This window comes from Ictalurus punctatus, chromosome 13, assembly GCF_001660625.3.
Source record: "Ictalurus punctatus breed USDA103 chromosome 13, Coco_2.0, whole genome shotgun sequence".
NCBI classification, from domain to species: domain Eukaryota; kingdom Metazoa; phylum Chordata; class Actinopteri; order Siluriformes; family Ictaluridae; genus Ictalurus; species Ictalurus punctatus.
The window spans coordinates 11,679,370-11,705,531 of record NC_030428.2 but is presented as its reverse complement, the minus strand read 5'-3'; the positions used below and the strand labels follow the sequence as shown (position 1 = coordinate 11,705,531).

Genomic DNA, 26,162 nt, shown 5'->3' with positions numbered 1-26,162 from the left:
TCCTCGATCAAATGCATAATTCACTGTGTATACTTATAACGAAGCGAAACATAAGCACAAGCCTTATAAAATTATATGATGTTTGTAAGCAATAAATATTAATTATTGAGATTTTTAAAAATTGTGTATTTACACACACACACACACACCACTGCCATAAAATGAGAACATGCTGAACATTTTTTCACCCATTTATCACGTTTAATAATTATTCACAAGGTTTGTTGACAAGAGAGAAAATCTGAAGAATAAACAATGAGGTGGTGGGGGGGGGGGGGGGGGTATCAAAAGAGATTTGTGAGAACATGAATTTTTAGAGCAGGTTGGAATGAGCTGTTCATTCCACATGGGGCATAAATCAGTCCTAGCCCCCTCTAGAACATGTAAACACAGTCCACGCACTGACAGGTCAGAGTGACAACACTGAAGGGGAGGATTACTCACACACATGGTAATATACTGCCTTTTAACTGAATGTATGTGCCATACAGCTGAGACCAAGCACATTCTGCTACACCATCAGGCATGTTGTACTCATTACTGCTGAAAGGAAACACACAGTGGTCTGTGATAAAAGATAAGACCAGATTCTGGAAGGATTTTATTAGCAACTCTTTAAAGGTTTGAGATGATAATGCATTAAGTATGACTAAACAGGCTGGTGTGCTTGAAAATACAACAACAACAAAAAAAATGAACATGACTGAGGATATGCTAATCCCTACCACTCGTGCATTAAGCAGACAAAGCCTGTTACAAAGCACATATTCAACATTAATGGGAAAGACTGTAGTGCTTCAACTTGTCTCAGACTGCTTTGTATTCATATAATCGCTCCTGGTGTAGTTTTATTTTGCAGTGACTCAGAGCCTAGAACAGTGTGTACTAGCATATGGATTCAATTTCCTGGGAAAAAAGCATGAACAGACCAACTTAACATTAACATTTTACAATGACATCTAGATGAAGAAGGAAAATGCACAGATAAAAGTCTGGTCTCCATTAGTAAAAAGGCACCCCGTAACACTTGATTGAAACGGAAAAGTGTTGCGTTGGACTCCCATTGTGCACAAGCAAATACTCAAAATTCAAAATGGCGACCAACAGCATAAGGCAATTCTGAGGACTAAGACGAGGTAATGGGACGATGAAGTAGAAAAATTTGTCAAAGAAACAGAATGAACTCCAGCATCACATGGGTTTAAGTGAGTTTCAGAGTATGAGGCATTCTAAATAGACAAAGTATGCATATGTGGCTGTTGACAGCTGGTGACTGAATACTTTTGACATTTGAGGTGACAAGAAAAATATTACTAGTGTTTGACTTCATTTACCATGATTAGCTTAACACTCTGTGTTGGTCAGCAGAATTGAATTGCTGATATTCGTTATACATTAAGCTTTTGTCACAGTCTCTGCAAATGCAGACACACATACACAAGGAGGAGGAAGGCAAGTACAAACTGTCCCTAGAGGAACACTGTTCATTAAGTCATTACAGTGACTGGATTTTCCAGAATATCCAGCTTTTCAGTATCTGGCTTTCAACCCAACAGCTTCCCAGCACTCTCTCAACACAATCGCTCGGCTAAAGCATAAAGAATCCACTTTTTCACACCAGCACTTTCTCATAGGAACATGTTCCACAGCCTGCATTATTCAATTAGCATTCAGCCAAACAGAGCACTACACGTACTACTGTATGGAGAAGCCTATGTAAAGGTGCATGTTCATGCTAAAGGTACATTATGCTGGGCTTCTTTAAAAGAAACTTATAGAGTGTCGAGAACTGTACAGAGAGGCTGATGAAGGCAGGTTTGTTGAAAAGGCGGGAAAAAAGGCAGGAGACATGTTTAGAGGCTCAATTTGGAGCTTCAAGTGAAACTGTGATACCATCATATAATAATGCAACAAATATGACTAATCGCTAAAATGATACTGCAAAAATATGGTATAAATACAAACAAATAATAAAAAAAGAACATCTATTACAGTGTAAGTACATCTCAAGGGTAAAAAGAATTATGGTCATGTGAGTAGAGTAGTCATTCTGGGTACAAGTCATCATTCAAAGTATAGAATAAAACTAGAGCATACCATTACTGTTGAATAAATCAGTGTTCAACTACTGATCCAACAAATCAAAAAGCTGATGATTAGTAAACACTAAAAATCTTGGTCCCAAAATTTATAGCTTCTAAATTTTCAGGTGGAGAAATCTCAAAAATGACATGCTGATATGATATATTTGATTTGGTTAATACTGCTAAGTCATCCTATGGATTTTCTGATTTAAACTGTACAATTTTTAAACATAAATATGAAAGCCCAATAAGTAATATGCTCAAATCTCCTGCCCTGGCAATCAGGCGTAGGTCTCCTGTGTACATTAATGCTGGACCACAGTGTTTAGTTTACTGAGGTGTGCATAGTAATGCTCACATCTTAATCAGGGAATTAACGGCTTTGCTGTACATTGCATATTACTGACTAACTGCTAATCACCGTTGGTCACATGTTCTTTTGGTTTGTTTTTTTTGCAACATGTGAACTGGACCCAAGTCCAGTGTGGCCGGTATAAAGGGAAAAGGGAGTCAAATGCCTAGTTCATTACTTCTTGTTACTACGGCCATCGGCCCATCCCTATGGCAATGAAGTGATAGCCACATATCACATATTCTGTTATATAACCTACCATTAAATGTTAATAAAATCTTACTTATTGGACCTTTAAAACCAAAATAATTAGCCAAACTCTCACTGAAACATTTTGGACAAGGTAAAGAAGACTATAATACAATGGAACCATGACTTAGTATACTGGGGAGGAGACAAAGCTGTAGATTACTTTGAATCTATTTCTGCTATTAAGTCATGTTCTATACCATGTTCTATATTTAAAACAAACATCACAGTAACGATTTTGCAAAGTGATCAGCATCAGTCTAAACATCAGCAGAGTTTGGCTTATGGGGTGTTGTCTATTGACATAACCATCTTCATTTTATCTTACAGCAGACTGTACCGTTCTTATTAGTGGCAAAATACACACAATACTCGCAAAACCTGATACAAGCATCTAGATCAGGCTTGCATTAAGCTTTCAAACAGGGAAGTATACAGGCATCATCTTAGATAGCTGACTTGGCTTTTCCTGGTTATAGGAGGATGCTTTCTTTGACATCTTACAGCAGCTTCTGGTTAGAAAGTTCAGGAGTTCTTCAATGCCTCAGAGGTCATCAGTCATCTTCAGTAGCTCTAGGAAGGCACCAACAGCCCCAAAATAACCCTGCACACAGGAGAATCATCTATGATAATGCTACGTTTACCACATTTGTTCTGCACATGATGGAGTGGTAATGTGCTTAGCAGTCAGTTAAATTCTGTACTTAATTTAATGTGTGTAATATTTTAAAATATTTGACTGATTTTACTGAAGTTAATAACTTACTTCATGCTCCAAAAACAGGGCTTTCAACTGTCCTTTTGACCAAAAGTCCATGGCATAAGCTAGCAGCTTTGTAGAAACTGTGTTGATTCGCAGGAAATTCCCAACAAATACAACTCTTTCAATTTTCTATAAACAAAACAAAAAAAATCTGTTAAATTACCATGTTTCAAGTGTTAGGAAAACTACACATCAAAGTCATGTCTACTCATTTTAAGCACAAGTGTGACAGATCATGTTTCCAGATCCCTGTCTGGCTTATTTAGTTAAGCCAGGGATCAACCCTTTATTCGAAGAGGACCATCTAGTTTAGTCTAAATAAGCGGCCTATATACAGTGATTAGAATGTGCTTTACTTTTAAGATTCAAACTCCACCATCTGTATGTCTCTAGTGTCATCGCTCATGATCACATTAGGACACGATATTCAATTTATTCCCACACTCTGTATTCATTCTGTAAGCTATAGCCTGTAGGATATAGGTCTATGGCACATATAAATGCCGTTTCTATTAGGCTCCGAGTTTGTATTATTTAAATCACATGTAGGTCTGTCCATGCCTATTTGTCTTAAAATGACACTGAAAATTATTAGTAAATTGTTAACAGTTTTATAGTATTTAGTGACTGTAAACACAACAAATTGTTACCCGAAGGCCTAAGCGTAAAACAGGGTCACGTCAACTTTCAACCTCAAAACGCCCCCTGCTGGGACCTCCTGGGAACTCCTGTTTAATTCCAATACTGCCTGTGAGAGTGTAACCTAATTAGACAGGAGAAAGCAAATACCTATGACTTTGCAAAAATAAAGAATGAAGTGACAGGTTTGACTGAGTCTCAGGCTTGGGGAGTTCCGGCATTACGTAATCAGGATACAAAAAACTGGTAACTGTAATCCGTTACAGTTATGTCAAAAAACAAAATCAGATTACAGGTACATTTTTTTTTTTTTTTTTAATTTAAAAAAAAAAAAAAGTGAGAGAGAGAGAGAGAAAGGGAATACTATCTGGATTACAATTTTTTTCATTTAAAACCAAATAAATTAATCTTTTGACATAACACAATATAGACAGCTACTTGATTATAGTTCTAGTTTTCTCTTTCTGGTCATGACTCACATGAGAATCATCCAAGTTAATTTGGTAGAAATGAATACAAATTTTTCTCTGAAATGTTTTTGTTATGGTGACCATACGCCCTCTTTTTCCCAGACATGTCCTATTTTTCAGACCCTAAAAAGCATATAAATTTGAGAAAATGTCTGGGATTCGGCTTTAGTTTCATTATGATGTGCTCATGGTTTAATACTGCATCATGTGTGCCCATGTTTGTGTTGCTTTAATCCCTCTCTGTAATCACCACCTTCTCGTACACCAACTGGTCAATTATAAAAGGCGCTCAACATCTATTGGCAAAATTCCTGCCTGTCAACCATTAGCCTACCCTCAGCAAACTTGTGAAGGAGAAATGCTGTTGTGTACGGCATCAGTTGACAATAGCAGCAAATGACATCTGTCCTGAGTTGAAACAATTCCCATGGCCATATAAGGTCATTTTTAATTTCATGTTATCACATTACTTCATATTGCATGGTCATTCAAATGTGTAAATGCTGGAAGAAGGTACACTCGCGGCATCTGATATTTTATTTTATTCCACGGACATTCAAAAGAATGTAGGAAAAATGTAAAACATGGGAAGAATGTATTTTTATATATTTATGTGACGCTAATAGTGTGTCTTTTACACTGTATTAAAGTCTGCATTTATAGTATCACAGTTTTGAATGCTTTTAAGATACCCCCCCTCAAAAAAACAAAAAACAAAGAGGTGTCCTTTCTTTGGAAAACCAGAATATGGTCACCCTAGCTTTTGTGATGTAACATTACCCACATCAGGGACAGTGATCTTTTATTTATTTATTTATTTATTTTATTAAAACAAATCAAGGCATTGGACATGTTTTAAGCTTAAAATATGCTCTAAATAAAAGTATTTTAGATCAATATTGCTTTTCTCTTGACTTAATTCACATATGTGGCCTTGAAGGAATCCAAAACTAATCAGATTACATTACTTTTATATTGTGATACTTGGATTACGTTACTAATAAAAAAATTTGTTAAGTAATTTGAAAAGTTAACGAATACATTTTTAAAGCAATCCTCCCAACCCTGGAGTCTCTATGATGTGGTATAGCATTTACAAATTGGGGGGGGAGGTGTTAGTGAATGCAGACTTCATATAAATCCATAATGAACTTTTTCACACTATCCGTTGTTACCCAGATGAGGATGGGTTCCCTTCTGAGTCGGGTTCCTTTCAAGGGTTCTTCGTCTTAAAACATCTTAGGGAGTTTTTCCTTGCCACCGTCGCCACTCAGTGGCTTGCTCAGTTGGGATAAATTCACACCTTTAATATCTGTATACCATGTTGATATTTCTGTAAAGCTGCTTTGAGACAATGTCTATTGTAAAAAGCGCTATACAAATAAATTGAATTGGATTAAAAGAAAATTTAATTGAAAATTTAATTGAAAGCAACCTGTGTTAAATCACTGTCTTGAGCCTCTATTGTTCCAACAGAGGGCTTTATAATACCTCCATTGCAGATCCCTTCTGTTTAACCCAACCACTAGTCTCATATGGTTGCAGTAAATATCTTTATTTTAGAGCTATGCTTCTTCCATGTTCTAATGACTAAACAAGCAACAAGCAAACAGAAGGGACAGTAGGATGGTGGGAATGTGTTGTTCTGTGTGCTTTGATAGCCCTGTACAATGCTGCTTGATCTCCATGCCACAAGGCAACACTGTAAAGAAGCTGAAAGCAAACAGTATCAGCTTCCCGCAGGCTCAACACACTTCCTTTTGGATGTGTATGGGTGAGATTTTGACATGCTTCATATACATTTCTTTTAATAAAAGAGAATATAATATTAAGCAACGCTAGCTGTCAAATAATAAAAACAATTCTGTGCTTTGACTTACTAATGAATGAGTGCAACGTCATAACGAATATGATTCACAGCGATGATAAATGACAAATATATACATATTAAAAAAATGGTCAAACCTCATTCACAGCACACATGCGGGCAATGGAACCAATGTTGTTCGTTATGGTGACAAGAGTAGCTCTGGCTAAGTCTTCTTTGCTGATGCTGTCACGTCTTTCCTTGCTCATCATATGACCAAAACTAAAGGACAAAAGAAAAGCTGTTCCATAAAGAAGTTCCATGGCTTCTATAAAGACAAAGCATTATACGGCTGTGAAGACTTATTGAGTGGATGAAAAAAAATAGTACCTGGATGCTACAGCAGACCCCTGAAGACCAAAGCGCTCGTAATCACCACCGTAAATGTCTTTTACCAGCTTGTCAACGTTTGTACTATCCCCTTTAGCCGCCATTTCTAAAGCCTCCTCGAACGTCTCACAGCCGGTCAGCAGGCAGCACAAGCCGAGAAACGTACCCCCTCCCAAACTGAGAAAGACACAGTTTATTTATTATTGTTACAGTGTAAAAAGTGCAGTACATTATTTCAATGTGACTTTACATGCACTTACACCAAAGCACTGTTAAATCTCTTTGGTCAGAAGGTTTTTTTTTTTTTTTTAAGTTTCTATAACAGCTGACAGTGACTATGTTTACATGCACATCAAATTCCGTTTAAAATCCATATTCGGGTTGCAGCCATAATCTGAATATGATGTTTACATGCTTACAGGTATCGGAATTTTCCTCTATACAGGGTTATTGTAAGTAAGCCAGAGTTGCCATTCCTAAATATCTATCCTCCAGCTAAGCATCTGTTCGCACCCACAATTCCTTGTGAACTGAGCATGCGCATATATCTCCTTTCAGTGGATTTTCTGAATAAGGTGTTTCCTTATGGAACACCTTATTTAGGGTGCAAATCAGAATATTATCGGGCAATCGGGTTGCGGCGTTTAACTGATTCAATATAATTCGAATATTGCCGAATTCCCATTAATATCAGAATATATAAGAGCATGTAAACGTAGTCAGTAATGCTGGCAGCATGACAAATCATAAGTTTATATGACTCTGCTCAATATATTACATTATCATTTCTACAGTAACAGCTAATTCAGACAGACTTGGCTGATATCCCAAGACAAATAATTTTTAAAAATTAAAATGTGTTGTTATTTAACAAAAAAATATATATAATTGTTGATATGATGAAGCTTTCTGTAAGGACACATTTATTTAACATTTATTAAAGGAGTCTCCAGTGTCAGCACTTTATAAATTTGCACTTTGTAAGTTTTCAGCCATAGGAGTGTGTTCAGAACACAGGTCTGTGCTTGTGGTTTCTCGATAAAACATGACAAGCTGTGATTTTTTTGTCTGATTAATTTCAAGATAGGAAAAAACAGAGAGGCTGGTGAGGGAACAACTGTTTATAACTGTTATAAATAACAGTAACTAATGTATTTCTCAGACTTTCCATAACATTAAATGAAACTCTAAACTCTTTAAAGGTATGATGCGTCATTCACTAATACATTTTTTAAAAATTTAACTGCAAAATTAATCTGGACATAAGACAAACAAAACACTGCCGCACGGGTTCGGTCTCAAAACTCACCATTCCATCATTGATTTTCCAAGAACAATCCAGCTTTTATTCCTGGCATGACATGAAGTTGTCTATTAGCTAGTTTAATAGTTTCTATTTCAGAATTCCAGACCCTACCCTGTAGCACCTATATACATACCAGACAGATTAACCACAGAGGGCAAAAGCTGCAAATACTTCCCTCGAGGTGAGTCAGGGTTTGCGCTACCAGCCACGTAACATTTCTCTGTGCAAGAGCCAAACGTTGTAACATATTTTTAGTTTATGACATCTACATTATCGAGCATTATGAAGCCAGTACAAAAACATTTTAGATTTCCAAACATTAACGTTCTAGCACAAAATGAAATGTTACAGAAAAATGCTTGTATGTCAGTAAAGAAAGCGGCATATTATTTAAGAGACCACTTTTCAGACAATAAACATAATGAAGGCTGCTGGGTTTTGATGTAAAAATAAGAAATAAGTGCGACTTTCAAAGTCTCCTGAAGAACTGTGGCTGATTCAAGATGCACAGTAAACGTTAGGAGCTAAATTCCTTCTAAAACTAGGTTGCTATATAAAGACTTTAAAGAACATCCCTAATGTTAGCCAGGGTAATTTTGCTTACATGTGCCAGGGTCATTTACCTGGTGCCTGTGACCCGTTTGTAATTGTCTTTGGAGTAAACTGCCAGGATGCTGACCCCCGAGCCAATGTTTACCAGCAACATGGGAAAGGGATTGTCAAGGCAACATGGCCTCTTGACACAGTTTTCAGGATCAGAGGGGTTTTGGAAAAAGTAGCACTCCGGGTGGCCGTTGAAACCGACAGAGTCGACGTAGAGCAGGCCCTGGATCAGACAGTCCAGCTCATCCAGCTTCTGCAGCTCCAGATTCGCCACCTAAAAATAAATACACAGCCACAGTGAGAGATAGCTTTAGCATGGATGGTAACCAGAAGTCTTCTCCAAAATGTACTACAATTATATGGTTCATACACTGTAGTATATGTTTCATTTTGTTACCTATTCCAAGAAGTAATATGAGAAATACCAATGCTCTTAACAATGGTACCTGCCCCATGTCCCAGAGGAAATATGCAAACCTGTGAGGACTAGTTTGGGCTGATTTTGTAGGAGTAGGAACAACAGTGGAGATTATTTAAGCCAATTTTAGCCATTTTAAACCATAATAATTTTTGTGCCCAAGAGATCACGTGTAGGAAAATAATGTTTTTTCTTTCCTATCTAACTTTTTTTTTAACTAACCATCCGGAAATCCTCCTCAAACTTGTAGGCTCCCCCTCCGGTAGCACACAGCGTGGTGTGCAGGCTGGAGAAGTTCTTGTCACGGCCCATCTGGATGAAGCTGTGCATGTCGTGAGTGGGAAAGCGGATGAAGTGCAGGTTGCCTTTGCGGCCACACATTATCAGGTTCTTCAGCTCCAGGTGCACGTCACGGATGCCCGTGTTGCCATAGGCCACGTTGGAGGTTAGGTAGCGGCGGATACTCTTCAGGCTCTCCACTTCCTCCTGCTCCTCTTCAGCTGTGATGTCCTTTGGTTCGAAGTAGACCAGCTTCACCAGAGTTCCTCCAATATCCATGCCAAACCACGGGAAGGCTAAAACACACCATTAGGACCATTAGAAACAGCCATTTGTCATATCTGCCCTACACATATGCCCTATAGATATACCTGCCCTTTTGTTGATATTTGTTTTAAATTTTTTTTTATAAAATTAAGACATGATAACAAATGGAGTAATTATGTAATTCACCTTTATAGTGAAATTATTATTACATATTAGAATGTTATTAGATTTTAACAGGTTGTAATGGTGTTACTAGCTTGGACTGTCTATACAAACAACAATTCTTTTGGACAAAAACAAAGTTTAAGCAAAGTCTGTGCTCATAAGGTATGGTATGCATACATAAATCACAAAGGCATGCTAATTTGAGATGACAATTGTCCTGGGGTGTCAGTACACTGACAAACAACACGGTAGAACATGCATGATATAAATTATTGAAACAGTAGGACTATACTATAATATAGTGATGTGTAACAATACCTTGTGTTACAGTTTTGAAAAAAACAGACAAATACAGCAAGGTTCTAGAGACAGAGCCGTTCACATTCCATGTAAAAAAGGAACGCATCTCGTGATCAAGAGCGGTCCTCTTTTTTTCTTTTTTGCAGACTTTAATATTACTGGAATAATAAACATGCATTGTGAAGACATAATACTTGTAATTAATTGCAACACCCAGGAAGTGAGATCCTCTCGCCTGGATTCTATGCTACTATTCATTCTTTACAATGCATCTGCTATCTTTGGGCCCAATCAACAAAGCCTTATTGAGTTGATGAAGGAACCTTAACCCTGGTCCAACAAAACAAATGGCATGCCTGGCAGGAACACATGTAGGTGAAAGGTATGTTTACCTCCTCCATGACGCTCACAGAGACCAAAGTACTCCACATGTATAAGGAGGGACATGAACATTTAAAGGGCATGTACAAAAAAAAAATCTGTTGGCAATCACTCACTCACACACACACACACACGGGAGAGGGGGGATTGAAAGGTCGGAGGCAGGTCAAATGTTCACCAGAAAACCGAGAGATATGATGCTGTAATAAAGGTACAGTTGTCTTGTGTGATCAGAGGAAGCCCGAATCTTCATTTCGATTGTGTTGACCAATCTCCCCGCCCCTTTTATAGGCTTCGCGTCTGATTGGCCGAGGAGCCACGTCAATCAGAGCGGTGGTGTTTTTGTCACATCTCCTGAATCTGTGGCGGCCAATCAAATGCTGACTCCAGACTATATACACGATTTCACAATACAATGCACTCAGGGCCATTTTATGTGCACAATTCATTCTGGTAATCATAGACCAAACACATTACTATAAGTGTTTACATTAAAAATAAATAAATAAATAAAGCAACAAAACACCGAGTGCGTGGTTATTTTCCGAATAAAATGAATGTTTTTGGACGGTTTGTCAGGATGAACTGTCGAGTGTACTTGAGTAATAGTCTGAATTCTTCAATGGGAATTCAAGGGCACAGTGGCGATGGTTTTGAGAAGATAGAAATGACTGAAGAGAGCAGATCAAGAACAGAAAAATGTGTTTTGTACTCATTTTCGGGAGATATTTTCATGAGCCTCCCACACCCGAGTCGACACTTTTATTGCACCTGACAAATCATTTCCTCTTAAATTTAGACTCGTTTATAAGCTGAAAGGACTTGATTGATTTAGAAGAAACCGCTGTGCCGTTCGATATCATTGCAGTCTGGTTAACTGAATGAAAGGAAAGGAGCCTGGTTAATTGTATGTAATATTATGCGCCGTCTTTGTTGAAGGAAGCGGCAGTAAAATGCCGGACTAAAGCCGTGTGTCTGCGGCGAAGCTGCGACTTACGAGGTCGGTGTTTTCTTCCCGAGTCCATCCGTCTGCGGAGTCTGCAGCGTTTGGCAGGAGAGCCGTTGCTGTGGGCGACATCCTGATGGTGAAGATGGTGGAAATTTTCGATACCATTATGGCCACCACTACAGTTCGGGCCACTGTCATCGCCTCCTCCTCCACCTCCACCACCGATACCGATACCGACACTAACACCTCCTCCGCTCGGACTAGACTGAGCCGGGTGAAATCCGTTCAGCAGACCGTTCGTGTAGTGTGTAGGTGCTCCATTATGCTCGGGTGTTTTGGCGTTCTCCATAGCAAGAAGCGACCCTTTAATACGGAACACTGGAAGACTGGAACGCTCTGTTAACCGTGTACCTTTCGACGACGAACCACAGTGAAGAGCTTTTATCTGGTCAGAAGTGAGGGAAGGCTGTAATACTGAGGCGAGCTGTCACTGATACGAAGGAAAATGTTTGTGTGATTTTTTCTTCTAGGACGCGAATTCGAGGTCGCTGTCGGTCATTTTTCTTTCCTCACGCGTTTCGCTCGAGCATTGCAGCTTCCGAGTCAAACAGCCGGTCGGTGACGTCACGCACCGAGTGAAACGTCACGGCATGGAGGGAGGGAGGAAGGAAGAAGTGGAGGGAGGAGGGGGGTGGTAGTAAGAGGAGGCACACTGCACTGGCCTCACCTCTGCCCTCATTTCACTCTGCCACTGTACTCCAACTCAGATATGTCCAGTACAGCATGCTTATTTTTATTTTCCATAAGTCTATTTGGCACCTTAACTATATAAAACAAACCAGACAAAAAAATGTTCTAAAGATGATCAAGTTCTTCTCACCTGGATCATACATAGGGTCATTATTTTTTATAAACAGTTTAAATTACATTAATTATCTACAATACAAGGGTGCACAGTGGCTTCATGGTTAGCACGTTCGCCTTACACCTCAAGGGTTGGGGGTTCAAGTCCCGACAAGATTCCTTGTGTGTGCAGAATTTGCATGTTCTCCTGGTACTGCGTTTCCTCTGGGTACTCCGGTTTCCTCCCCCAGTACAAAGATATGCATGGAAGGCTACTTGGCATGTCCAAAGTATGAATGGGTGTGTTAATGTGAATTGTGCCCTGTGATGGATTGGCACCCTGTCCAGGGTGTACCCCGCCTTGTGCCCCATGCTCCTTTGGATAGACTGCAGGGTTCCCATGACCCTGTATGATAAGCGGTATAAATGATGGATGGATCTACAATATTAGTCATACTGTAAAATTCATTACTGTCAGATTTGACAAGAAACCAGTTATAATTAAAATGATCTAAAGTTATTCTCACCTGGATTTGACACAAAATCCCACCCACCATATCCCTAATATATAGGAGGGAGGGAATCAAGTCACTCATTATTAATAACATGAATTGTCTACAATATTAGTTCATCAATACATCCATCCATCCATCCATTTTCTGTACTTCTTATCATACACAGGGTCGTGCCAGAGCCTAGAGTGTATCCCAGGGAACTTGGGGCACAAGGTGGAGGACACCCTTCATGGAGTGCCGACCCATCACCAGGCACAATCTCACACACACACTCACACACCCATTCACACACTACAGACAATTTGGAAATACCAATCAGTCTACAACGCATGTCTTTGGACTGGGGGAGGAAACTGGAGTACTCTGAGGAATTACCAATGCACATTGTCTGACTTTAAATTGATCCTGTAAAAAGAAAATTGTCTATTGTTTTCAAATTTATCATGGAAAAAGTCAGAGAGTAATAACTCCATCATGCAGTTGGTATATGTGCTTCTTTGCTATTTTATTTTTAGTTTACTTTGCTACTGGACAAAATAAAAATTCCAGGGTTATTTTTGTAGTCTTCTTTTGAGGGAGAGATATATGCTGGTGTAGCAGCAGTAGAGGCTTTCTATAGTTTCTATAGCTGACTGTCAGTGTACAAGTACAACAAAATTAATCTTAGTGGCTTTCTGTTATACAATCCAGAGAGAGAGAGAAACTAATAACAGTACAAAAACTGTTCATTTAAAATAAATTTATACAGATACTGTATATGAATAAGACACTGAATGAAAAAAGCATTGTATAAAAGAATCTAAAATATGTAGATTGTGTGTATTGCACTTCTTATCAGGAATATTGTGCTTATATTGCTACATTACTGCACATAATGTTGTAATTAACAGAGAGATAATGTTGTTTAAAGAAGTAGTCATTGCAAGCATATAAGGCTTTACTATACTGCAGATGAAATAAAGACATTAAATAAGGACATTCAAGTGTATCTCTGTATTTGCATTCTAGTTTAAAGATTATTGCCCTGAGAGAAATGTTGAACAGTTAGTAAATTCAGGTAAGTTCATTGACCTGTCTCCCACTGCAGGGTGTAGTGCTGAAAGTAAATAAGGTCAGGGTGGATGTGGGTTATAGTGCACACAGTGTTACAGTGGTGTGAGGGTTCAGGGTTCAGGTTTGGGTCCATTTCTAGCACTTGTGTGTTATTTGGTGTTCTTGGGGCAAATGGAGTTAGAGAGCCTGGGGTAATTTGAGGGTGGGTGCAGTTTGGAAGAAGTTCTTCCTGTCCCTTATTGTGCTGGCATGTACGCGTTGTTGGGTCTCATTCATTCCTAAAATGTAGAAGTCACCTTGCTCATTAGAGTAAATCTTTGTGAAATTCATCATCCATTGTAATACATTTCATTCAAAATTCAATAAGCTTTTTCACAGGTGTTATCTGACCTCATCCTAGTATCCAAGAATAAACAATGAGTTACGTAAGTGTTTAGTGAGTGTAGTAATTATAGTCAAAATGGCAACGTAATCGTGGTGTTTACATGCACTATTTTTAGTAGATAATATACAGTAGGCCTACAGACACACCATCGCACCTTTTATTTCACATAAAAACAGCACAAAAAAGTTGATGATATAAACTATTTGAACCTACTCTTTGTTTTAAAACAAATTAACAAATTTGACTTGACAAACTACAGAGAAAATGGACAAATCTCTCTGAGTATCTGTGGGTTGCCATTTTGACCATGAGCTTGGGTCAGTTATGTTGTCTGGGTCACTTGTTGTTCTATGCAAATAAAGCAAAAAAAAGAAAAGAAAAAGAAACAAGAATAAAATGATTTTACCGTTGTGGTGGATAGTAACTAATCAGACACTAAATGCATTCTGTCTTTTCACAATTTTACACAACTCTAAATGTAATTTTTCATAAGGAATATAATTAATTAAATACTTTCAAAATATGACAGAAATACAAGAACAAATAGACAGTTGGATATTATTTTTAATTCTTGTTAACAGAATTTTTTTTTAAAAAGTCTATTTTGTGGGGATGATTTAGTTTTTCATAATTTTTCTTAGCCCCTATTATTCTTTAATGTATGTACAATAAATCAAAATCAATCTAGTGTTTTTTTTTTTTTTTTTTTTAGGTAAATGTCAAAACTCAAAAGAAAATACAGTAATACAACTACATACTCATTTTAGAATTAGCCTGAAAATTTAAACATAATTTTGCTCTTTTGAATTTTTCCTAAAAAGATATGTGTTCTGGTAACACCTGTGTTTCAATAACAATATGATATTATAATGTTATGTACACTGCGCATAGGTTTATATAGAATGTGAATTGATAACCCAAAGTCAATACAGAAACATGCATTTCAATACAAAAAAACCCCCCCAAATGTTTAGTAGTACCAACATTTTGGTAGTGACCTAAATGTTGGTTTTGACTGGTTCAGCTGTGACATTTCAAACCATTTTAAGCACTCATTTATAAGTTTATAGGTTTATATATCTATATACTCAGCAAAAAAAAAGAAACATCCTCTAACATTTAACTGCTTTTATTTCCAGAAATTTCTTAACATGCATAACTATTTAAGATTCAACAACTGAGACATAAACTGAAGAAGTTTCACAGACATTTGACGAACAGAAATGGAATAATGTGGGGTTGGACGACACATGGTTACATGTAATTTTCCACTGCAAGTACGATCAGCTGTCTTTCCTGTCTTAGGCGTCTTACATTACAGACATTGCAGTTTATTGCTCTGGCCACATCTGCAGTCCTCAAGCTTCCCTGCAGCAGGCCTACAGCATGTTCACGCAGGTGAGCAGGAACCCTAGGCATCTTTCTTCTGGTGTTTTTCAGAGTCAGTAGAAAGGTCTCTTTAATGTCCTAAGTTATTGTAACCACCTATGTGCTGGTAGAAAAGGAAACAGTTTCTGATTTATGTTACTAATACAACATCATAGATAAGCTATTATTTAAAAAGGATCACAACACAATCCAAGGCAACTAGAAAATCTCAAATTTCTTGATTAATTATCTCAAGTAATAGGGAAGCTGGAGGAAATAATTGACCAGATGGAAAAGATGGTCTAGATTTTGACATGCTTTGGTAATCTGGTCATTTTTATAATTTTTTTTTCATATTAAAGGCGATTTTTTAATATTAAAGTCGATGTCTAGAATTTATGCATTAAAAAGGCTTCATGGGCTGGAAGTGAGGTACTTGTACCTGTGACGACAATAGAAATATCTCTGTGCTTTTTCTTTACATACCACAGCAAGAAGTAAAGACTGCATCTATAGGTGATTGTGTAAGAATGCCATGTGATGGCAGTATAATCATGTGTTAAATCTGTGCTACCATTTCAACTGAAAATACTGTATGGAGAGTCTCCCTCCTGCAGAGATGTCTAAAAGTGAGTGCCTTATCGAAGATTCTGGCACAAATCTTATGTGTGAGCGGGGCTTAACAGCGGTTTACTCTCATTGGCTAGAGAGATTTGGATCGACAGCTCGAGTGTCCAGCTGAGGAGGAGGAGGAGGGGGAGGATGACGTTGGTGATGACGACAACGCTCCATATCGCTCCTGAGAGCTCGTCTCTGTCAATCCAAATCTCACTAGCCAATTGGAGTAAAACACTGTTAACCCGCTCACACGTGAGATTTGTGCCAGAATGGCCAGGGTGAACTTGTGGAGTGTAAATGAAAAGTTTGAAAGCATAAAACTCTGGCAGCGCATTCATTAACCATGATTAGCGAGAACTAAAACTGTTAGCAAAGAATGCTGTATATTTGAAGACCATGTTACATTTTTGCCACTGAGTTCACTGTTTTAATTCTTTCTTGTTGTATATTTTTGTTAGTTGCTTGGAAAGTTATGTTCGGTACTTTTGGAACAAATTTAAATCCACAGAATTGAACTCCCAACCCCAGAGGTGCAAGGCAAGCATGCTAACCTATAAGCTGCTGTGCCTCCCGCCTCACATTTATCACAAAAGTAAACAATTCAAAACAATTGTATGAATTGCACTTTTCCACATTTGTAGCCAGTAACTGAAATCGATTTCATTGCGGTTAGCCTATATATCACGAATCTAAATACAATTGTCCATAATACTGAAGAAAACGTGGGTTTTGATTTCACAAGTTTTACTGAAACCCCTAAATTTGTTATGTTGGAAAGAGATCTGGTTACAGATTAAATGTATTCGATTGCTAATGTTGCACACATTAAAACGAGTACCGCATGTATGGGGTAATTTGCTCACCGTTGTCTTTATGTTCTGCAATTAATTACAAAACATATTAATCGTTAGAGAACATACACGCTGCGACAGTGCAGCTCAACACCCCGATCAGTGATGTTCTAGCTATGTGCGTTCGCGGGTATTTTTTCCCTTCCACTAGTCATCAGCGCCCTCTAATGGTATAAGTACCAAATATTCTTTCTAGCTCTCATCACGACTAATATTTCAACGGTAATTGTTCAATAATTATAACAACAAAAATTACAGGCCTCCTGTCAATAACAATAACCAAAATAATATGGGGGGTGTCTTCTTATTAACAGTTTCCGGGGGGTGTCTTCTTAGTAACAGTTTCCTCACACTAACATTCCATTAGAACATTTTTCAGCTGTTGAGTTTGTAGCACGTTCGCCTCACACCTCCAGGGTTGGGGGTTCGATTCCTGCCATGACCCTGTGTGTGCGGAGTTTGCATGTTCTCCCAGGTGCTACGGGGGCTTCCTCCGGGTACTCCGGTTTCCTCCCCCAGTCCAAAGACATGCACTGTAGGCTGATTGGCATGTCCAAAGTGTCCGTTGTGTATGAATGGGTGTGTGAATGTGTATGTGATTGCACCCTTCGATGGATTGGCACCCTGTCCAGGGTGTACCCTTACGCCTTGTGCCCCCTGGGATTTACAGCACGGATTCAAAATTCATCTGGTGGCTCTGAGTAGAACCTTTACCTGTTATTTCTAGGTGGATCAATATGTCTGACATCCCTGCTGTAGGGATTCAACACTGCCGATTTTGCTATACACCAAAATGTGGTCATTATATCCAGTGACACGTTTCCGTCATGGGTTACTTTATTACTGTGTTAATAACAGGGATTCAGCGCGTGACCGAGGTGAAAACACATTGTCCACCCAGAGAAATGACGTCACTCTCCATATAAAAGCGTCTCAGCGCGTGTCTCTCTCCAACACCGGTACACACACGCGCGCACGTGCACAGAGGAGAATACTTTATGATGTCCGAGGAGCGCATGCAGTACTACAAACTAGATGCAACTTTATTCGAAATCTATAATCACTGTAAACTGGCTTGATGGCTTGCAGGAGTAGTTTCCTCTGCGTCAATAATGAAAGGTCAGTAAGAGTGAGGAAAACCTGCAAGGACTTGTGATGTCCAGCTGGAGCTCTGAGATGCTGGAGCTGCGTTTAATGAAGAACCAAGTACAACCAACAACTCCATCCACTTCGAGTCTCATGGGCAATAAGAGCAGCTGTGCTGAGCATCTTCTGCGCTATGGGAATCCTGAGAAAGTGCTAATCGGGGGAGTGCTTATCATACTCACTGTTTCCACCATTTGTGGGAATTTATTGCTGGTCCTGTCGGTGTGTTTGGTGAAGAAACTGAAGCAGCCCTCTAATTACCTGATTGTGTCTTTGGCTGTGGCGGACCTGACTGTGGCTGTGGCTGTCATGCCTTTCGTTAGCATCACTGACCTAATAGGAGGACACTGGATGTTTGGTCAGCTCTTCTGCAATGTTTTCATCGCCATGGATGTGATGTGCTGTACAGCGTCAATCCTCACTCTGTGTGTGATCAGTATAGACAGGTCAATCTTTCTTACTTCTACTTTACTTTAAACTCTTTCTCTCTCAATTCAGCTTCTTTACACATTACTAAACTGTACATAACCTTGTTGCTTCTGTAGCCTACCTTTATTATTAGCCCATTGTTATTTCAAAATCTTTTACTCTGAGATATTGATGGATATATTGTACTTTCAATGTACATAATTGTATAGGAATGTGATTACCTTTTAGATTAAAGCTTTAAAAGGTACACAACATGAACTTTTCTAGGTAAATGATACATATAAATTGTACAAAAAAAAGAGTAGACCCTTGAGTGTACCACTCCAGTGACAAAGAATAGTACAGTTTAGTACAATTATTTCTGATGGTGTAGTGTCACATGAAATAATGGCACTGACTGAATTTTTGGACAGCAAGCCTCTGTATGAAAAAATTAATTGAAAATATTTCTAAACACAATTTTCAGGTAAGACACACGTCTAAAAATGGTGAAATTAATTTGTAACTCACTTGTATGCTCTTTCATTCTCTCTCATTCTCATCTCCAACAACAACAACAACAACAAAAAACAATTTAAATAGCCTACATGCAGTATATAATTATTAAATATTTACTTATTGTAATTATGCAATATAACTTGATGAATAAACAAAAACAATTGTGTATGTATTGTGTATTCCCTTTTTAGTGTTTTAAGTTTTGTACTATGCATTGTACTTTTAATTCCTTTTCCTGTATAATGTTGAAATCGGTTCTAATTTCTCCTTAGGTTTTTCATTTACTGAAAAACATGCCAGGTTCCTCTGAAAACGAGACATTACATTTACATTTAAACCTTCAAAAATGTGTCCTCATGCTGTTAAAAATAGGTCAAGGTGTAAGAATAATATCAAGCTAAAAATATAAGAGGTAAATCTGTATTCAATTAAGCACTAATAAGTACCTGCTGTGACTAATAATTGTCAAACAATGATGAAAGAAATGGATGGTTATGCAGTGTGATACTTTAGTGTGGGAGTAATGTGCATCCACTGAGACATAAGTACCAGAGAATGTAAAAACACATTCATAAGAAAATAGAAATAAATTTTGTGTTGTCTAAATTTCTCTTCACTTTCGTGCTTATTAATTGCAATAGGAGGTAAAACATGAGGTCCTTGAACACGTCCTTGAGACTGGGAGAAGAACCGAGGTTACTATGCAAAAGTGTTGCTTCACATCTAAGATACTCTGCTTACATTAGTTTCTGTTGTGTTTGTTGTTACAGGTATCTAGGTATATCGAAGCCGCTGACCTATCCTGTGAGGCGAAGTGGAAAGTGCATGGCAAAAATAGTGTTGCTTGTGTGGCTGCTTTCCGCTTCCATCACTCTGCCCCCGTTGTTTGGCTGGGCTCAGAATGTCAATGACGATAATTTATGCCTGATCAGCCAGGACCTGGGCTACACCATTTACTCCACAGCTGTGGCCTTCTACATCCCCATGTGTGTGATGCTGATCATGTACTACCGGATATACCGAGCTGTCAAAGTCAGTGTGGCCAAGCACGCCATCACATTCCCGCCGAGAGCTGATGATGGTGTGAACTATGTGTCTGCTGTGTTGAAACTGCAGAGGGAGGTGAAGGAGTGCACTAGATTTGCACGACTTCTGAGGAATGAGCATAGGAACATGTCCATGTTCAAGCGTGAGCAGAAGGCAGCAACTACATTGGGGGTTATGCTGGGGGCGTTCAGTGTGTGCTGGATGCCTTTCTTTCTGCTCTCCACCACAAGGCCATTTGTCTGTGGTGTGCGCTGCAGTTGCGTGCCCTTGTGGGTGGAGAGAACCCTGCTGTGGCTGGGCTATGCCAACTCTCTCATTAACCCCTTTATAAACGCTTTCTTCAACCGAGACCTCAGGACCACCTACCAGAACCTCATTTACAGAAAATTCAACCACAAGCTCGCAACAGCTAGCATGCATGAAGCACTAAAACTGCGAACCCAGACATGATGTAGAGATATAGATAAGATGTTGAGAATTGATTTTACTGAATAGCACTGGGGTGACGTGAGGCTCAGAAAATATTCAGAAGCTTGTTGATGAGTTCACTGCTCTCAGAGGGGTTATTTCTAGATAGTAAACATCAGCTGAAAACATTTTGTTCAAAGGATTCAGAAGTGTTGCATTATTGCACCAGTCAATACTCATTCACTACTGGCACAAACATTTAATGAAGCAGAGTCATGGCTTAGCACCTTATTAGTGTGACTATATAGTAGACATTAGTGATGCAGAGTTTCTCCTAGATTTTAAGTACAAAATTTTTGACTTAAACAATTAAAAGTAACTCAATACCAGTTGTACAAGATGATCAGATAATATAACAGTGTAACAATGAATTTGCGCTTGTGACAGTATAAATATCAATATTTTATTCCCAGCTTATAATCTTGCAAGATTCTTGTTTCTTTCTGTATCAGGGTTTATGACGAGACACACATTAATGTCTTCTTGTGCAAAGTGGTCTTGCTTTGTCTGCCCTCTAAGTGGCAATTAATTGGTCTGTCACTTCTAACGGGGCCGCAAGCTAAGCTTGTCTCATAATTAGGGATGAGTATTATTATTAGAAGCAAGGCTTTAATTGTCTTGTAGCTGTGAGAAAGGTAGGGGAGATTAAAGGATATGATGTTCATTCTATTTTGTCAGCAAGCTAAAGCTCAGGTTTGTTACAATTCTACTCAGCCTCTGCTTGTATTCTTGGACACCAGATGCTTCCATAAGAATTGACATTAGTATGCAGTGCATATGGGTGTATGTATATATTTAATGTATTACTCAATAATATTTATAGAACAAATGCTAAAAGTAAGGTGATGAGGTGATTATATAGCATCAGACGTATTGAATTGCAGGTCAATTGGAGGGTTAATGATGTAAGATTAGGTGAATGGGCTTATTATAACTTGTGAAACTGTACAGTGTTTAATGGGATGCATTATACCTACATAAGAGCTATCTGGCACATGACATTAAACTACATATTTTATTCCAACAGGCATCATCTTCTATACAGCTGCCATAAACATTTTTTTTGTTGTAATGTTAAATCAGCAAAACAACATCTGAATCATGTGACGTGATTTTTCTTGAAATATTGTTGTGATATAACACATTCCAGGCTGACTTACTGTACTTTTTTTTTCTTTATATAATGACAACTGACTTCATATCTCTCTGCAACCTCTGGGATGTCAGAGTCACATAATGGCAATTATGTTATGCTAAAGAAACAAACCTAACTTCTTCTAATTTAGGTTTAGAGAAAATATAGCTAACTTTGGAATTATGGTGTCATGAAATTGTTATAAGTTTTCATCAAAATAAATAATGCAACTGTAAAATGAAATTAAAATATGCATAACTTTGTTATGACAGTGTTGTACATTTGCCATGGAACTCATACTGTATAATTAGCTAAATGAAAAACTCTTTATTTAAAGGCCTGAGAAAATATACATATTTATACCACAGCACTGTTGAACACCCGATTCTGATTGGTCAGTATCAGGCTCTGACACTGGCTGCAATTCAACAGATACCAACCCTGTTCCTGGAGATCTACCTTCCTGAAGACTTTAGCTCCAACCATAATCGTGCCCGTCTGACCATCTAACCATTGCCTTAAGAAGTTCATGATCAACTTACACAGGTGTGTTAGATTTTAGTTGGACATGAAATCTGCAGGAAAGTAGATCTCAAGGAAGAGATTTGGTGACCACCGATCTACATGAACTAACACCAATAATAAATGGATAAAAAGTGTTTAAAAGAAGACAAATATATAATCATTGATTATGGTGAGGTTTTATTGTAAGGAGGCATTTAACATTGATCTCTAGTGTCAGCTTACATTGTAATAAGTTTAAATATAACTAAACATTTAAAAAGCATGACATGCTGTTAATTAATACACTAAAAATTCTAGGCTTTGTGGTATAAAAAGAATAAAACATTTTGTAATGTGCTGTTATAGCAGCTTTGTTGTTACAGTGTAACTGTTGTAAGCTTCAAATGCAGAGTTTAGGAGATGCTGCAAGGCATCTTTTGGATGTGTTCTCTTTTGTTTGTTCTTCTAGTTAATCTGACTTAGCAAGCTGTTACCATATCGAGTGTCTGTGACATACCAGGAGTACTCAGAGCTAGTCAGCTGTGATGACATTCTTACTTAGGTCACCCCTGAAAATTTCATCAAACTTTAGATTAAAATAAAATCTCAAGTGATATATCAACCTGACATCAAAATTGACAGAAGCTGTCTTAAGGCTTTTTTTGGTAAATGTTTCTTTATCTTTGTCAGTTTCTTTGGTCTTTGTCAGTTGTCAGGATGGGCTTATGTAGCCCTATGAACACTGTAAGAACTCCCTTGCAAAATTCATTTGGCAAGAAATTATTCATCAACAGGCTATAAAGCTAAGGTGAATAGAAATAGGTGAACAAATTTAATCAAGAAATGGGGATGAGTCTGAGATGGCAGGTGAAATCAATCATCCCAAAGCTGTGGTCATGGAGGTGAGCAATCGAGCACATACATACATAGTTGGAAAATGGCCAGCTGTGTCCCAAGCCTTTTGGATTGATATCTAGTGCCATTAATAGGACAAAGTCCTGTGAGTAAATCATATACTTTTAAGGCACATTGACAGTAGTGGACGAACAAGAATCGGTGACTCTGCTCAGTATTAACATATACCTTTGCCTCCATTTTGGATGTAGGTACCAATTTAAAAAAAATACCTTCAACAGTGAAGGAAAAACATTGTTAGCTTGTGTCTGATAAACAGAACTGAGAAGCTAATGATGAAGATGTAGTTACTATGTTTAACGTGGAATTAGTGTAGATAATGTTTAATGCCTTGCTATTTAGATGTCACATGAATCTGTACAGCTGGATATTAGACAGTACCAACATAATGACAGCTAGAGTGAAAAGTCTTAGCAACTTGTTATTACTGACTAATTAATACTCTGATTAATGATGTTCTAATATGACAGATTAGACAATAATATAATCAATATTTTCTATTTACATATTCAAAACACTTGCAGCCTACTTGTAACAATAGAGTCCTCGCAAATCACCTTGTGCTCAGTTTCACTCTCTACATGAAAGTAGCGGTTGTTTAGCTAAAGCTGGTAAATGATTCTTTCTGAGCAGCTAAGTGTGAATAAGCTGAATAAAATTTTTTAAGAAAGCCTAGATTGTCAGGTAAATCAAAGAGGCATGCACTTCACCTTTGGTCTTGAGGCTGAATGAATGAATGGACGAGAGAACAATCTGTTCCTATGCTGAACCTCAACACTGGATATACAGTAAACCTGTATTTGTGCCTTACATGTGCATAGCAGCTTCTCTTGTTATTGACCCTCTGTTCCACACAGTATCCGCTCACAGGCAAACATGTCTGAAGCTCTGCCACCTCTGAAACCAAATATTCTCTAAGCTAATAAATCAGCAAGTCCTGAAGGAAGCTTCCAGAAGACACTAGAGGAAAGGAGAACGTATTATTAGTACACACAATAGGATCTCTGACATTGAGCTTGCACAAGCACATTAATTGGTCCTTTTCTTTAGGCAGATGTGTACATTTGGGTACATGTTGTATATTTAAATGTCACAGTCCTTGACTTTATCCAAAGAAGTTCCTCTGCTCCTGCAATACGATTATAATTGTCCACCTGTGTGGAGTGTAACAGAGCGGGCTTTTGTTCATATCTTTATTAAAGTTTTACTGTAGTCCCAGAGTATGCTGTGGGATGTGTGAGATGGCCTCTCAGCATGCTCCATTCCTAATGATATGGCTAACGGCTAACAGTGTATTATACACACACAGACACACACACACACCACTTTATTAGCAACATCTATTAATCCAATCATGTGGCAGCAGCACAATACAAAAAAAATCATGCATATACGGTTCAAGAGCTTCAGTTAATGTGCACATCAAAAATCAGAATGAAGAAAAACTGCGATCTCTGTGACTTTGATCATAACATAGATGTTGGTGCCGGAAGGGCTGGTTTGAGTATTTCAGAAACTGCTGACCTCCTGGGGGAGTATTTCAGAAACTGCTGATTTTCACACACAGCAGTCTCTAGAGTTTACACAGAATGGTGCAAAAAATATATATACAGTGTATACCCCAAAACAACAGGTTTGTCCGTTCTAACAAGAATTAGGTTAGAATACATCATGCCTTATTCTGGTAAATTATCCTAACATAATAGAAATTAAATGACAGCTATCCATACTGAAGATTCATAAATGACTCATCATCGGTAATGTTATACATACTCCTCACATATTCTTGAGCTTTTCTTCATGAGATGGAAAAACAACAACAGCTGGGATGTCAGTGTGGTGTGCGAGCTGAGGCGTTGATGAAGCTGTAGTTTGTTCACTGTGGTATTTCAGTAAAGCGCTTCATCAGGCTCTGGTCTTGGCTAACACACCCAGACTGCAAGAAACAGGGTTTCATTTGCACTAAGCTAGCACATATTTCATGGATGACTTTAAAACATTTGGATGAACAAAGATAAGATTTAAATGAAAATTAAAGTGAGAGCCGCAGAGCATAAATGAAACACAAAGTCTCTTTAACAACTGTATTCAGAGTTGCCTAATTAAGTCCAAAATTTACGTAAATTTTTACACAGGGAAAGTTCTGCGTATTTACTTCAGGTCCAGCAATGCGTGCGCACAAGTTGATTTTCTGGATGCACCATTCAGAAGATCATAATAATAACAATGACTTCATTAGTGCAAAAATTATTTAGAGGACATGGAGTAATGGTAGCTGCGGACTGAGTGATTATTGTTTGTCTTGTAATTGGATCTTTCTCTACCTGAAACTGACCTGATTCATTTTACAGATTGACGTCACTGACCCTTTATAAAACATTTTCATTTCTATTTAAACTGATATGTTCACTGTAAAGACCTGACAAGGTGACAGCTTGCGTTTGTGTGTGTGAGATGACAATCAGTCAGTGTTTATTATTGCCAAAAATTTCACGACAGCATGTCTTTGAAAAATTAAATCTCATGTGCCATTTTACTTAACCGAATGCCATATTCAAAACTCCTCTAGTATATGCTCTATATATTATGAAGTATTAAGTAAAAGTATTAAGGCTTTGATGTGTAATATTCCTGCTATGTGCCATGTTACACAGGGTTGGCATGTTCACTAAAACCAGACCAATTTTAAACCACAACCCTGTAATAAACTTCCAAACCAGGACTACCATTGATGAATATATTGTAATATTTATACAGCAACATACAAGGATTCATTTTTAATAAAGTTAGTATTAAAAACCAGTAGGGTGTGTGAGGAAAAAGTAGGTCGAATATATCACTGATGTATTTGTATTTCATCAGCTTATCCATTTGACTTGCATTGCAAATATAATAATTTATCTAATGTATGCAAAATTTGGTGCATTTGCTTAAGTTGTTTTTCTTGAAAAACTACAGTATAGTA

General features: G+C 38.0%; 2 protein-coding genes across 2 annotated transcripts; one reads left to right on the top strand and one right to left on the bottom strand.

The window, feature by feature from the left end:
• Positions 1 to 571: 571 nt before the first annotated feature.
• On the bottom strand, positions 572 to 12,057 carry pank1b (pantothenate kinase 1b). The gene is made up of 7 exons (XM_017484020.2): positions 11,471 to 12,057; positions 9,304 to 9,656; positions 8,684 to 8,937; positions 6,755 to 6,931; positions 6,523 to 6,646; positions 3,452 to 3,577; positions 572 to 3,289 (listed from the first exon to the last, which is right to left on the bottom strand). Exons 1-7 carry the CDS (start codon positions 11,769 to 11,771, stop codon positions 3,230 to 3,232), a joined length of 1,395 nt encoding a protein of 464 aa, XP_017339509.1. The 5' UTR covers positions 11,772 to 12,057; the 3' UTR covers positions 572 to 3,229.
• A 6,074-nt stretch (positions 12,058 to 18,131) lies between these two features.
• Positions 18,132 to 21,896, top strand: LOC108273630 (5-hydroxytryptamine receptor 7). Its single transcript, XM_017482983.3, has 2 exons — positions 18,132 to 18,647; positions 19,899 to 21,896. Exons 1-2 carry the CDS (start codon positions 18,211 to 18,213, stop codon positions 20,623 to 20,625), a joined length of 1,164 nt encoding a protein of 387 aa, XP_017338472.1. The 5' UTR covers positions 18,132 to 18,210; the 3' UTR covers positions 20,626 to 21,896.
• Positions 21,897 to 26,162: the final 4,266 nt, after the last annotated feature.

Bases quoted from the DNA above. Each gene is read 5' to 3' on its own strand.
- LOC108273630 (XM_017482983.3), top strand. From the start codon at position 18,211: ATGTCCAGCTGGAGCTCTGAGATGCTGGAGCTGCGTTTAATGAAGAAC. The intron at 18,648-19,898 runs GTCAATCTTTCT...TTGTTGTTACAG, and splicing joins TGTGTGATCAGTATAGACAG to GTATCTAGGTATATCGAAGC.
- pank1b (XM_017484020.2), bottom strand. From the start codon at position 11,771: ATGGAGAACGCCAAAACACCCGAGCATAATGGAGCACCTACACACTAC. The intron at 9,657-11,470 runs GTAAGTCGCAGC...GGTGTGTTTTAG, and splicing joins GGGAAGAAAACACCGACCTC to CCTTCCCGTGGTTTGGCATG. The intron at 6,932-8,683 runs GTAAATGACCCT...TGTCTTTCTCAG, and splicing joins AAACGGGTCACAGGCACCAG to TTTGGGAGGGGGTACGTTTC.